Here is a 14683-nt window from a genome sequence, read left to right on the forward strand (position 1 = left end):
AAATAAACATCCAGTTCGATTTTTTTCCTTATCTCCTCTTAGCAATTCTTCTTAATCTTTCCAATAAGATATCTTTCAAAAAAAAATCTTTCCAAAATATCTTTCCAAAAAAGCCTCAGGAAGATCAATAGCACCTAAACTCCTTATTGCTTTTCTGAAACCCTTGCATTAGAGTCACATTAACAGTGCATCTGTAGGCAAATAGTAACCTCAAAAGACTAAACAAATGCAGTGTGGATTAAAATATTAAGGAGACTTCCAAATGTGGGAGCTACTCAGAAAAATCAAGGACTATGACCTTTGGAGGCACATACAAGTTACTCTGAACCTGGTGAATGTATTCAAATAATGGACAGTGATCCCTGCATAAAAATGAAATATTTGCACTCAAGAATGACTAGCAGAGACATTCATGATAATGAATGTAATTATCAGACATTCATGATAAAAGCCCACATTATAAGTGCACCGGAAATCTTCTAATAAGCCAAGAGATCAGCTCTGAAGTGATGGAAATATTTATTTCTCTTTTCATGTTAGCTCACAATCAGCTTTGAAAGTTTCAAGACAGCTTATATCAGTCAAGGATCATTTCATAGAGCCCTTTCTCTAGCCTGAAATCAGACCATTTTAATCAAATCATCAGACATTATCAAATCATGAGCATTATTCAAACAAAAATTGCACAGCATAATGGTAACAAACTTTACTGTCATTTAGTGAAAAACAGCTTTGAAATGTTGCATTTCTTTTGATAATCACCCTCATACCCCATTAGGCGCATGCAAGACTGAGACACTAGTAAGTTGCAAGGCCAGATCCCAAGATCCAGCATATTTCCAAGATCTGTTTTATTCAGTAGGACCTCATTAATCCACCGAGGCCACCCATGAAATTGTGATGAGGTATGTTCATATTTATATAGAAAGTCACTTTTTATATCCTAAAAATCATACTCTATATATGTTATTTCAAGGTCTCCAGTACAAATTCTGCTGTCATTGCAGGCCCAGTAATAAATATTGGTAACTAGTTACAGATACATCTACATGTCCTGTTAAAAGCACAGCCACCTCCTGAAGTGCCATATGGGAAGCAGCTGAGATTGGGACAACTGTTAAAGGGAATGGGGGAAATTCATGCTTTTTGTATGTACCCTCAGTAAATTGCAAGGTACAAAACAAGAAAGATTATTCTTTCTCTATTGGGGCCAGGGCAGATCTAGAGAATAAGAACTGTGCTTCATTTAATGGGGAGGAGCTCTTTCAGGGCAGGATAAGTAGTTCTGCAGTCCTTGTGACAAATTCAGATGAAAGCTGAAAAAATGTTAAGTTTGTTGGGTGATTCCATGTACGCTACCATTTACCCCACTGTGTTTGAACGTTGCTGGGTAGCTTGGCCTGAAGTCCATGATCTGGATCATCGATCAGTACCTTGCTCAGTGCTGCACCAGAACTCCAGCAGGCAGATACAGGCAGGGGCAGCCCAGATATAGTTATCATTAGTGCAAATTCTCCTTAGTCATGGTCCATACAAGCGGGTCAGACACTCAGCAGGAAAGCCCTAGGATCCCTGTACCCTACAAAGCAGGGTGCTGCCCAGAAGCCGACAGGCTGTGCTCTGCAGGCGCTGCTGATGTCCAGAGCGGGTGCTGGCAACGCTGCCAAGGCAAAGCTCCCCGGGGCAGCCTCATGCCCGGGTAGAGGCGGCGGTCGGGCCATGTAGGTGAGTGGTAGGGACACCTGAGGTCCGAAAGGGAGCGGTGGAGTGCAGAAAGGCTCCGGCCTCAACTCCTGCAGTTGCCTCTTGAGCTTCATTCGGCGGTTCTGAAACCAGGTCTTGATCTGAGGGAAAAGAGAGCCGGGCAAGAATTGAGATCCTGTTCTAGACTATCAGCCAGCTCCCACCCCATCGTCCGCCCCGGCTCCCCACACCGTGCTCACCTGCACCTCGGAGAGCCGCATCCTGCCCGCCAGCTTGCGGCGCTCAGCAGCGCCCAGGTAGCGGTGCCTCTGGAAGGAGCTCTCCAGGGTGCTGATCTGCTCGGCGCTGAACGCCGTGCGCAGCCGCCTACCGCCTCTCGGCTCCTCGGGGCACGAGCACTCGCGGCTCCGCTCCTCTGAGGGTTGCCCCGCTGCACCTGCAGATGGAAGAAAAAAAATGTCAGGAAGGACCGAGGGATGCTCGCCCGACTCAATGCATTTCTGCCTCAATCCCTTCCCTGGTTCCAGGGAGCGGCACACAGTTCATGCAGCGCTCCCAACCCAGAGTGAGTCGGTGGTCACGGTTACCTGCAGCGGGGGGTGTTGCTGAAGGCTCCCTGCTGCTCCTGCCGCCTTTCCCGGCGCCTTTCTCCTTGCTCCGTTCGCTCATCCCGGATCTGGAACTTGAGGCGGGTCGGCAGCCCGCAGCCGAGGGCGATGCTCGGCGCGGGGTGCCCTGGGTGGGACTCTTTGGGGCCTGGCTGCTCTGGGAGAGCCACTCCACGGAGAATGGGGCCTTGGTCATCCTGCTGCGTTTTGGAGCTGCCGATAAGGATACTGTGGAGAAGCATGACTCCTTTATACCTCAAGTCCCGGAGGAAAAACGTTGTTTGTGTAAATACACATCAAAGAGCCAGATAAGTATCATCTAATTGCCATCAGTCCCCCCCCAACAAAAGATACCGTTCACACATTGCCACAGCTCGAGGAGGCCCGGCTCCGCCGTGTCTGCCCCTGGAGGTGTTCGCTCCGCCGTCAGTGATTTACAGCTCTTGTTGCATCCTATCCCGATGCAAATGGCATTTATGGTGCTGAGCGGCCTCAAATGGCACTGGGGAATGCACCCCGGGGAAGCGCGCAGGGACCCCCTCCCCCGGGCTCGGCGGGTCTTCGAGAGACGGCTTTTTTTCTTTTCAAGCGGACGAGCCTCTGCCTAAACGGATTTTCTGAGCCTGCTCTTCTCTGGCCTGAGCACTGTGCTCCCCAAACAGCCCGTGCTGGGGCTGCTGAGAGAGGGGGCTGGAGGAAAAAGTTGTGAACAAAAAGAAGTAAATGCCAAGGCTGTTGAGTTGTACGGGCCGCCTCCTGGCTGCTTATGTAAAGCAGTATTCTGAACTAAAGAATCAGAAAAAGACAATCATTCTTTAGAATTAGCTCAATTTTGGTAACAGAATTTGTGCCATATTTTCCTTCCCCAATCTTTCCAGCTGTACAGATCACACGGGGTTCTCTGCTATCTCACTCTCCATATCATTCCCTTTACCACCTTATGTGTGCCATTCAGAAGTGCTCCCATCCATTTTGGATTTTGTGTACATTAGGAACACTTGGCTGTTGCAGTAATGCCTCAGCAGTACACTGACAAATGATTTCCAGTGCCTTAAGGACGTTTATTTTCACTGCAGGGTAACCATGAATTCCCTTCCCTTTCGATCCTCACTTCCCATGCTAGAACCAAGCATGAGCACAAATTTGCCATTGGTAACTCCCATCCCAGCCCTGCATGATATCAGCTCACCTCCAGAAATTGTGACTGCAGGTCTGATCTGCCTGCCAGTGTTGCAGGCTTCTGCCTTACACTCATCCACTGCCACCTGCACACAAACCCAGTGCTCTGCTGCCTGTCTGACTGCTTGTTCTGTTATTCTGCCAGTCCTCCTTGGACTCGGCATTCACTTCTCTGGTCATAGTTAATGTAACCACAGCTCTATTTCCCAGGCTGTTGGTGAGGTAGGGGATCAAAGACTGAACCCCCCTCCTACTTACTGAGTTTGCATCTAAATATTTAAATGTTTTCAAATTTAATAGTATATATTCATATCTTTTTTACTTAAATCAATACAGTAAGGAGTTTTACTCAAACCATCTTCACCTATGTTTCCCTAAAATCTACATTTCAACCTCCCGTTCACTCAGAATATGGTTGTTAGATCCAGCCATCATTAAATCCCATCCCAAGGAGATAAATATGTCCCTCATGCCCAGTTTATTTTCAACCTTCGCCCCCCCCCCCCCCCCCCCCAGTATTAGATATATACATATAAGTATAAATCATTCATGGTATGATACTACATATGCTGTATGTATACATATAATAAATACATATTTATGTTTATAAGTACAAAAAATATAAAATAGTCTATAGGACTTCAACAGCTTTATGTACTGTCAGTAATAAAGGCATTGGCAAGCAGTTGGATTGGAAAAAAAAGAATATGTGACATATGATGGTGTTCTATAAAATAGAAATCTCAGGTTTTCTTTACAAATTTTAAGACATTTTCACCATCTGAGCTACAAATTGCATCTTACATGCTGCTGGTTCTTTAAGAGCATTTTACTGAGGTGAATTTCACAGACAAAATACGGCATCAATTGTTGAGTGCTTAGGGAAACAAACTGATCATATTGTGACAAGGTTAAACCAAATGTCATTTCTATTATACCATAAATTGTATAAACATCCTGGATAGATGGCAGATGACTTCTGAAAGTAACAATTTCTACAATATTTAACAGCTCCTAGTTTAATTTTACCTATATTTCTTAAGCTCTTTCTATTCCTATGCATTATTCACCAGGTGTCTGTTGGAAAACCTCACGCCAAAGAGTGATTTAGAAATACCATGTTTAGAATCAGTTGATAATGCTAGTGGGCCAAAAACCTGATTATGCTGAAGTCCCTGGGCTTTTGCAGAGATAAGCAGGAAGAGACTGCTGCCCCTTCACTTTGCTGCTGCAAAGACGAGAGACAAAGAGCTCAGACACAGAAATGACTGCCCCTAGCAAGAGTCTTAAGATCTGCTTGCCAAATAAAATGACAGTAGCTGTTTGTACAAAACACAGTTTTTCTCTCTGTGGACTCAGCATCTTTACTGTGAAGATAAGTAAAGGCAGCCCCTGAAGACCAAAGGAGACTGAGGATTGTAATGCCAAAAACCAGCCCAGGCCCAGCCATCTTGTTGGAGGTGATGTAGAAAGAAACATTTTAGCATTCAGGGAAGCTACAGTGAGATGAGATTTGTCACTTGACACAGACCACTGTATTTTTTGCAAGCAGACACTGCAGTCAAAGAGGCCATGCTATGGCTTTGTAGAGGTTTGGCTGGAACAGGATGGGACTAAAGTAACAGTGCTTATACAAGGCAGCCCTGCAGAAATGTGTTAACATGGCACTGGTCTCAGGCTAGGAGCATCTGCAGAGCTGGGCAGTCCTACCTGGATACCTACTATGCAGCTGATAGCAGATATTTTGGGATAGCAGCCCAAACTTTGAGCACTATTTGCTTTTCCATATCTTCCTATACAAAGGCCAATTCTGCACTAATGAGTCAGCTGAGTAACCTGTGCTCTGAAACATCTACTTCCCTCTGAAGCTTTGAAAGAACTGAAGGGAAAGTAACTGAGGGCTTCCAAGTACCTTCAGAAGTGGTACTGGATGTGGCTGCCAGCATTTTGCCTTGATGCAGCAAAGGTATAGAAGACCAAAGGAACTGCTATTTTCTAAGAGTAGGTTACTCTTTATTGTTACAATGGAGGGTCCTGTGAGACTGGTGTAGAGTGAGCACATGGTTTTTGGGAGTAGCAGGATGGTGATGCAATAAAGAAGTAAAAAGGCAGCTAAGGACAATGCAGGATTCATCTGTGTGTTCATCTATGGGCATGCATAATTCTTTCCAAGGGATGCCCAGTGAAGCAAGGACTGCTGGCAGGTGCTGTGCCATTTATGTGGTCTTAGTCTTGGCATGTTTATCCAACCACTGCTGTCTCTGAGAAATCACTCTTTAGGACTTAAAACCATTATAAGTGGCCTCTAAGCAACCTCTTTATCATTGATACCTTTCCTCCCTGACAGAAGAAGAGCTATTTTATTCCATGAGAAATGAAAATGAAAATGAAAAATATATGAGTAGAAATACCAGGAGAGCCTGGAATAAACAGACTGACAAAGGTAAAGATGAAAATTAAATTCCTCTTTGTGCTTGGAACTGATATAAATCAACACAGTGCTCAAAATGCTGGGAGCTCTCATGGCCCCTTACCATGAGGTTGCTACCAGCAGCTGAACAGCCTGTGAAATCTTTTTAAAAATACAAGTTCTGCTGGAAGAAAACACTTATCTGGATTGGCTTTAGTAAGCTCTCACCCAATTTAGCCAGATTAAAAACGAATTCAAAGTTGTTACAAATCAGAACTGTATTTAAAAGTGTACTGCTGTTGCTACAGAGGCAGGGTTACTAGCAAAAGATTTATCATTATTATTATTAACTATTAAAAAAAAAGCTATTAGAGTTGAAAAGCAGTCAAGTTTCAGATATGCAAGTCTGTCTTCAGGAATACAAAATACACCTATGCAGAATAATGCATATATATAAGTTCACATGAGTCCCATTGTTTTTAACAATTATTCAGGTCACTTGGACTGACAGTCTGATCAAGACAAAACATCAAAACACTGAAACACCTTAAAATCTTGTCAAAATCTGTGAGGCTTTTTCAGGTGTGTTACATCAAGGGCTTTTTCACTGTTAGTCTTAGCTGAAGAATAAATGTTCCCATGATGGCAACTTCTGAAATTAAATTTAACAACTTGTTTAATATAAAACTGACAACGGAACATTTCATGCACTATTTTCACTTTTTGTTTCTTACAAATTCCTCCTCAATAAATATAGCTGTACTATCACTTCCGGAAAGAAACCTTTCACTTTCAGCTATCACATAATTAATCTATTTTTAGAACCAGCATTTGAGCATGACAATGTCAGCAGGGAAATAATACATCACATCTGGCTTCCCTGGGTCATCTAGACAACACTGCATAGCTCTGAGCAGTGAAAACATTTTACTGGCTCTTCATTCACCTAACACAAATCAGATCATTGTACTGCTCCAAAACCAGCCTCTTTACATTAATGGGAATGAATGTTACCTATTTAAAAAACGGGTTTCAAAGCTCTTCTCCATTTTGTATTTCTAATTATTCCTTCCCCTTTCCTGTCTTTCTTGTATTATACTGTTTCTTCCTATTATTTATTTATTTATTTTTTTAATCCAATCACATCAAGTATTCTGGAAAGGTTACTATTAGCTGAGGAAGAAAACTTTAACCCTATAATAATGCAGAACCATAGCAACAGAGGACAACTGACCCTCTGCATCTACTGCACATCAAAGCAGGGGAGCATGGACCCATCCTGACACTTTCTGAGCTTAACAAGAAGGGAAAAGTGAGCATATAATGGGGGAGGGCAGGAATACGGTTAGGTAAGATGCTTAACTCTACACTTACAATATGTGATTCAGTGTCTGTGTTTTCCCCAAGCAAAGCAATTTACTTCCTTTGACAGGGTTCACAAATCAAAGGTAGGAAACTAAGATTCAAAAGATAGAGGATTAAAGGGAGCAGGTACACATATGTTCGTTTTACAAACGGAATGCAAAAAGCTTCTGCTATTTTATGTTTGCCGGCTTCTAACGGGCACATTTTGCATAGTCAGCTGGAAAGCGAATCACTTCTCACTATACTTTTGCTCACAGTGAGGCGCGTACAGCATAAAATGTTGCAAGGCTCTCTTGTGCCACCTCCTGGTTATAGTTAAGACTTCACATGCAGGAAACATCCGCGATAGGGAAGGAGAAAAGGTGAAGTTTAGTCGAGGCAGTGGCTTTCCTGGCAGTGAGGGAAGACCGACAGAACTTGCTTTCCACTCACCCTGAACATACAGATGCACACGGAGGGCTTTTGCCTCTCTTCTGCTTTTCGAATCAAGCCACTTTCCCACTGCATTAGCATACGTATATAATGAAAATGTTGTATTCCTCCGTAACATCGCCTGCGCGAGTTCAAGTAATGTACATTCTGCCCATGCCTATTCTATTATGTGAAAAAATAGTAATAAAAAACTTGAACATTTGTGACAAAAGTAATAAATAGGTGAAAAACATTGTCCCATTGCAAGTAAATATTTGAATTTTAGTCCAATCTACTTGACAGAAAACACAGAAAGGACTGAAGATCACTGCTGAGTCCCTCTGCACTCTCAGGGACAGGAGCAAGAGGATGTGTGTGTGTGCACTCATCACAATTTGATCTGAGCTGTTCTCACAAGTCCACAAGAAAAGGGATCCTACAGGTGGGTACCCTATTGTTGAGCCCTACCCAAGGCTCAACAAGACACTTCCCAATGTAAAAACTGAAACAGAATCAACACTGCTTCAAAATTAATACCCCTTGCCTTAAACTTCACAGAGCATGGAGAAAACTAGTTCTGTCCTTTGCTACAAAAAGCTTTTTTACAGCAACATTACACACACTGAGTCCTACTCAATGTAGTTTTTCAAAGTCTAATTCTTTTAATCTGTGCTTTTTTAAAAAAAAAAACACTATTCTTATTGTTGTCCTCTAGTCTCTTTTGTTTAGCCTGTATGTTTTCTTAAATGCAGTGTCTAAATGGTAAACTATTCCTGCTGATGTCCACAAGTGCCAAATAGAGCAAAATAATTACCTTCTGTCATATATGGCTCTCTCAAAGTACATCTCAGGTCTTCTTGCCTTTTTTTCTTCTTATTTTCTTCATTTTGGAAAACTGTACAGATGGGTCTATATTCAGTTTGTGATACATTATGGTCCCAAGAGTTTTTTTCTGAGCTTCTGCAGTTATTTTTCATTTCACAGTTTTTCCTTTAAAATATAGGAGTGAGACTTTAAGTTAAATCATTATCACAATTACTTTGAGTTCTAATCTTAAACGTTGCATAGGTATGCTTTCCATTCTATTCTTCATATCATTAGTCAAAATTCCAAGCACAACTGGACCCAGGCCCTACCCTAACGTGGATAGCCCTACCCTGATACATCCCCCCTCATCTTCACAATTTAACAAGAAGTAGTAATTACTCTTTGAAATGAATCCCAATGGGACAAATGAGACTATCAGCTTTTTCAAAAACTACTTCAAGGATAAATGCATGTTAGCACTTTAAATTACTAAGTCCACTGAGATTTCAAGTAGATTTTTCAGTATCTCTTCTGGTCTCAAAGTTCATCTGGCTGACAACATAACTCCCCAAGCCATTCTCATTTCCTTACCCCTCCACTTATTCCTGTCTCAATTTCCCAATTTTGATTACTATTTTTTTTTTTCCCCTAGTTCTCCAGGAAGTCACACATTCTCCCTAAATCAAAAATACAACAACACCAAGATCATTTCAGTTTTGCTCCTCATTCACTACAGAACAGATTTAATCAGTTTCTAATGATGTAATACATCAAAATTAGCATGATAGCCTCCCATTCTCACTACTAATTCCTGCTAACTTTGATCACAGCATGCATTGTTGAGAGAGCAGGCAGTGAAAAGGTGAATGGTTTTACCACCATCTGAGAGTTAACCATCTCTTCTGGATAGCAAAGAACACTATGTAACAAAATTTTTGAAGAATCCATCCTTACTATTTTGCTTTTCTATTGTTTATGTACTAAATCCTTGAGCATATTGGAATTTGCTTTTTGAAACCCAACTGATGTTATCCTGCTTCTCTCTTCTGTTTCTTTCCTTTCAATCATGAATTATGTTTTGTTGTTTTTTTTTCTCCTCACAGTAACTTTCTTTTTGAATGCTTTCTATGTTCAGATTTTCAACTAGTTGCTCTCTATTAATCACAGTAAAATCTGAAATAGTAACCTGATTGTCTACACATACTCTTTCTGATTCATCATTCTCTATAGACCCTATGTACCCTATGGTACCTAGCTCTTTTAATTTATACACAGGTAAATTTTAAAACAACTATGTGCAATATTGAGTTACATTTTAGTATATAGTACTTGCAGTATTCTTTCCCCCTGCCTTTCCTTCCTGCACATTCTTGTTCCTTCCAATACTTTGTAGTGACATTTTGTCATGAACTTGACCTTCATGGAGAGCTGTTACTGTGCTGATGTTTGGAGACCTGTACACTAATCTCAGGAGTCACCTGTTTTCTTTGGCCTTTATCTTCACACTCTTTGCCCTTTCAGTTCCCTGCATTAAGACACTGAAGGGACATCAAGACACTTCCTCCTTTAGCATAAAGGATTATTTATACCTTTCCTTTTCCACAAAAACAAAATAGTAATCCTACTCTACAAGCAGATAATGATTCCCACCTACCACACAGAACCTTGCACTTGTCTGTATAACACACCTTATTTTGTTCTGTCTCATTTTTTCAAGTTGTCAAGACCATTTAAATCTTGGTCTTTAGCAAGCTTGCAGAGCCCAACAGATCTAATTAATCTTCAAAAACCAGAACATGTTAATGAAGACACAAAGAAACAGCAAGTGCAGGTAGTCCCACTATATACAGCCTTTCGTTTTCAAAAGCTGCTGTCAATCATTCAGTTGTTATTCAAACGACAGTGGATTTGCCACTTCTAGCAGCTTTATTTCCTAGTCCTGTTTCCCTTGCTTGTTTACAAAAAAATACAGAATATCCATTACAGAAGCGAATAATTTACTACTGTTTCTATTTATGATCTTTATGAGATATGGACACAAACAAGAATCCATTTGCAGAGATTTTGAGTCTGATGCTCATGTTCAACTGTGCCCAGTCAAGCCTTCCAAAGTACATCTTTTTGATAATGATAACTCAAATTATCCAGTACTCCAAACCCTTCAATTCATTATGACACATGAGTTCTACCAGTACAAAACGTATTACTACTTCAGTATCTATCAAAAACCAGAATATATTTCATCTACACAATGTCAACATCAGGACAAGACCAACCCCTCACATTAGAATGAAGGATTAAAGAAATAAAGTAATCTTGCAGCTAAGACCCAGGACAGATTTACCAGACAGTTTAGATGATTATCAGCAAATTTCTTACATTTATATTTTTGATTAGTAAATTAAGACAGAAAGTAATTTATAGTTGAACAATATCTGTTAGTAAACCGCATCCCAAAGATTAGCACTCTAACAATTAGGTTTAATTTATGGGATTTGAGTTTTCAAACACTGTTCAAAACTGCATTTCCAAAGCTTTCAGATTCCTTCTCAAACTCAAAATGCATTTTAAAATAACCATATAAAAAGCATTTTTGAGAAAGATTTGCTTAAAAAGAACAAAAGCAAGAAGAAAAAAAGAAAAACTTTAAACAGAATGCAGTAAGTTTTTGTGTTGTAAGGATGAATACACACTGGTTTGCATTTAAGCATCTATGAGAGAGGAAAATCATTTATCTACAATCTTTCTATCACTGAAGTATCGAGGACTGAAACAACAATCCACATGCCTATCACTGAAGGACTGTTGCTTCCCTCCCTTCAAACTGTAGTTTATTCATTTATTATTTAGAAACAGATTTCTTAACGTTCTAACCACCTGCAAATCTCTTATTGAGAAGTTATGTGTCTGAGTAACACTTATGAAACAAATCCAACAGAGAAAGAATAGAAAAAAACATAAAAGCAAAGTTTAGAACTGGTTGAAAATTTTTCAAGGAAAGAAACTTGCTGGAATCATGAATCAATGGTGATTCATGAAATATTTCCTACTTACTTGGTCTGGCCTTCTATAGAATACTTCCTGGGAATCAAGAGAATACATCCACATTTCCTGACAGGGTTCTGAAAGTTGGAACTGTGGATCCTGGAAACCTGCTTTCCAATGCAGCTCACATGATTAGGACACAGTTCCCAGCACTCTTGCAGGAGTCCTGAAAAACCCAGGGATCCTGGGGAAAGAGACCTGCACAGATACACAGAAAGAGCACCAATGCAGAGGAATGAACACAAGGAACTGGAAAGGCTCCCATAGAGAATATTTCACTGAAGAAACTCCACAGGTCATTTGTCTAAAAACCAAATGCTGCTTTCACACATTGTGCTCTGTGCTTTCTTTTACAGGGACATTCCCCTCAGAGATGGAAAAGTTTAGCTCAAATCCTGCTGTACATTAGTTATAAATAAGCAGTACCATTAGATGCTAGACATAACTTTATTGAGAAATCTGTGTCACGTAATGTAAGATGTAAACACATCTGTGTTTATGGACAAAAGCAGACTGGTTTTCTTGCAAAGGTGATTTTCCCCACCTACCCCAGTAGATACTTACACTTGTTGTGGTTGTACGGTGATGTCTAAATACAAAAACTTCATTATTTGTTTGATGAAAACATCCCAAAGTAGTACCATACCTCGATACTATGCATTTATAACAACAATAAGTCTGACACACTGAAGCATTATGCAGAAGATACAAAACGACTTTTAAGTTCTTGTATAGCACCGGTTATTGTCACAGAATAAAAACAATATTTTCTAGGTGTAGCAGTTGCTTTAGATTTTGATAAAAATGGTGAGACATATAAGACCTAATTAAGGTGGGTGCAAAATATAAATGCTAAGTAAATCCACAAAAGCAATTTCAACAGCCTGACTGGCAACTATATAAAATATATTTATTAAGGTAACATGAACAAGTTTGTGGAGTTCTTTGCATTAGTAAAGCTTATGCTACTTCAAATTGTTCTGTTTTTCCAAAGGCAAGGCGTGGCTTTAAATAAATGCTAAATTTTTTAATGGAGAACTTATTTCTGAAGATGAGGTTATTGTCACAATCTTAAATCATTGTATTATCTAAAAATAGGAGGTAATGATTAAATGTTTTCACATTTGGCAATTTTTAGAGAAATATTTTTAAAATTTATTAAAATAGAAACATATTTTTCTTTCTCAAGCATGAGCAGGAACACTATAACTAATGACATGTTAAATGTACATATGATAAGTAACAAAAAAAATCATCTTAAAAGCAGAACAAACGCAAGAAAATCCAGTTGAAGGCTGAGTTTTCCAGCATCTAAACCAGTAGGAGTACAAGTATCAGTCTAGTGCTAGCATATTAGTACAAAAAATAATGGAAGTATTTACTGGAAAGAACAGACATACCTTGTGTTCAGTTGAGAAAGATGAGAAGTAGAAGGCCTGTGATGGTATGTATTGCCATCATTGAGATCAGAAAAGGAGAATCTTTTCTCTTAAACATTGAAAAAACTACAATTTACCATGTACACATGCATTTCTGTCAAATACAATAGTACAATCTGCAAAATATTACAGATGTGCATATTCCCATCTTTCTCCTTCATTAAAACATGCCAAGGCAATTAGTTCACATCTGTTTTTTCCAAAATTTTACTTTCCTTCTTTTCAAAACACATTTCCAGCAAATCAGTCTCAGGAAAGAACTCCTTTTATCGGTTTCATGCCCTTTCCCACTTCTCTTCCAACACTACTATTGTTTCCTCTGGTAGAATTATTTGTCATCTTAATTAACTTGTAGGTTTAAGATCTTGACCTTGCATGAACCTGGGTAGCTCAACAAACTTTCTAGCTAAAGCATCACTTTCCACTGCTGTTTAAGTATCTGTAAGCATAAGCTCTATGAATAGGTTAGCACCAAAGTTTTACAAGATGCATATCAAAAGTTAATACAGTTATCTCCTATTTAATGCTGCTGGAGCACTGCAATTTACAAGAGCAACCTCAGGAGCAAAAGACATAACCAGATGTGCCCACATACATACATACACAACTGGCAAAGTGATTGATCTTTGTACCAGACACAGAAGATCAACCCATGTTTACTTTCTTCACAAGACCATGGAGGCAGCAGCAAAGCAAGAAAGTGGTAATTATTTAGATTCAGATCGTACTTTCATGTGGAAACAGGTTAGTTCAATGACAGTAAGATCAAAAGAAAAAAAACTTTACAACATGGTACCTCCTCTCCTTCCATTGTATGCTCAAATGAAAAGACAGACAATTATTACATCAAGCATGGTTTTATAATACTCAACATAAAAGCAAAAACCACCAACTGCCAACAGATAGTAGTGGCGTCCCTGAATTATATGCACATCATGACAGGATACAAATGCACTATGTTTATATAAAAATATATTCAACACTAAATTAACATAGTCCAAATAATCCTAGGCCAGTTTTGCAACAGAAGCCGCAAGTATAAGTTGTTTCCACAGTACTTTTCAGATATTTTGCCTGTAGGCTAATTATTATTTTATGCAAAAGGACAGTGACAAAATTAGTCTTTTTACCTTTATCCACTTGCCAAGGAATCATTAGTCAGCTTTTTTTACTATTCCACATTAAGTAATATACCAATTTCAAACTGAGACAATATTTAAAGTCACTTCACTTAAGTATTTGTTTTGGAATTGGTTCAGGAAGTCAGTTTAATCCTGTATTATACTTTATACTTGGAATAGAACAGATGAAATGTAAATAATTACTGAAATGTTGCCTTCATTCTGCGCAGCGTGTCCTGAATTTTCCGAGAATGTTTTTCTGCTGGAATATGATGGAAGTTGGCACAGTTGTCAGCTGCCAAAGCAGAAATGTCTGCATCCTTAAAGCAAGTTATTCTTTGTCTGAGGTAAGACTGCAGCTTGTAATCCGGTGTAAACGTATAAGGATTCTCTTGAAATGCATGAACTTGGCTCACAACTTTTGCAATATTTCTTGAAAGAAAATATGTTAAAAAAGATTAGTTTCTTTTGCTATTGACAGCAGAAAAAAAAAGTTTAAAGGAGTTTTAAAAAGGCACTGAGCATTTACTTCTACAGTATTTGTCCACTTTAATGTAAAAATGACTGAATTGGCTAGGCTTAATTTGCTAGATG

At 39.5% G+C, this 14683-nt stretch overlaps 2 protein-coding genes across 3 annotated transcripts in view; both read right to left on the reverse strand.

Moving 5' to 3' along the window:
- Nucleotides 1-503: 503 nt before the first annotated feature.
- LOC140254192 (uncharacterized) lies at nucleotides 504-8783 on the reverse strand. Its single transcript, XM_072340564.1, has 4 exons — nucleotides 8492-8783; nucleotides 2292-2540; nucleotides 1944-2140; nucleotides 504-1844 (listed from the first exon to the last, which is right to left on the reverse strand). The coding sequence occupies exons 1-4, from the start codon at nucleotides 8652-8654 to the stop codon at nucleotides 1542-1544; spliced, it is 912 nt and encodes a 303-aa protein (XP_072196665.1). The 5' UTR covers nucleotides 8655-8783; the 3' UTR covers nucleotides 504-1541.
- A 3176-nt stretch (nucleotides 8784-11959) lies between these two features.
- KNDC1 (kinase non-catalytic C-lobe domain containing 1) overlaps nucleotides 11960-14683 on the reverse strand; it is a 56823-nt gene continuing 54099 nt past the window's right edge. The window contains exon 29 of one of the 2 annotated variants that reach the window (XM_072340149.1): nucleotides 11960-14521. In XM_072340149.1, coding sequence (XP_072196250.1) covers nucleotides 14290-14521 — 232 coding nt within the window. In that variant the 3' untranslated portion in view covers nucleotides 11960-14289. The remainder of the gene's footprint in view (nucleotides 14522-14683) is intronic. The other variant, XM_072340148.1, reaches the window with a different exon arrangement.

This window comes from Excalfactoria chinensis, chromosome 6 (genome assembly GCF_039878825.1).
Source record: "Excalfactoria chinensis isolate bCotChi1 chromosome 6, bCotChi1.hap2, whole genome shotgun sequence".
Lineage (NCBI taxonomy): Eukaryota > Metazoa > Chordata > Aves > Galliformes > Phasianidae > Excalfactoria > Excalfactoria chinensis.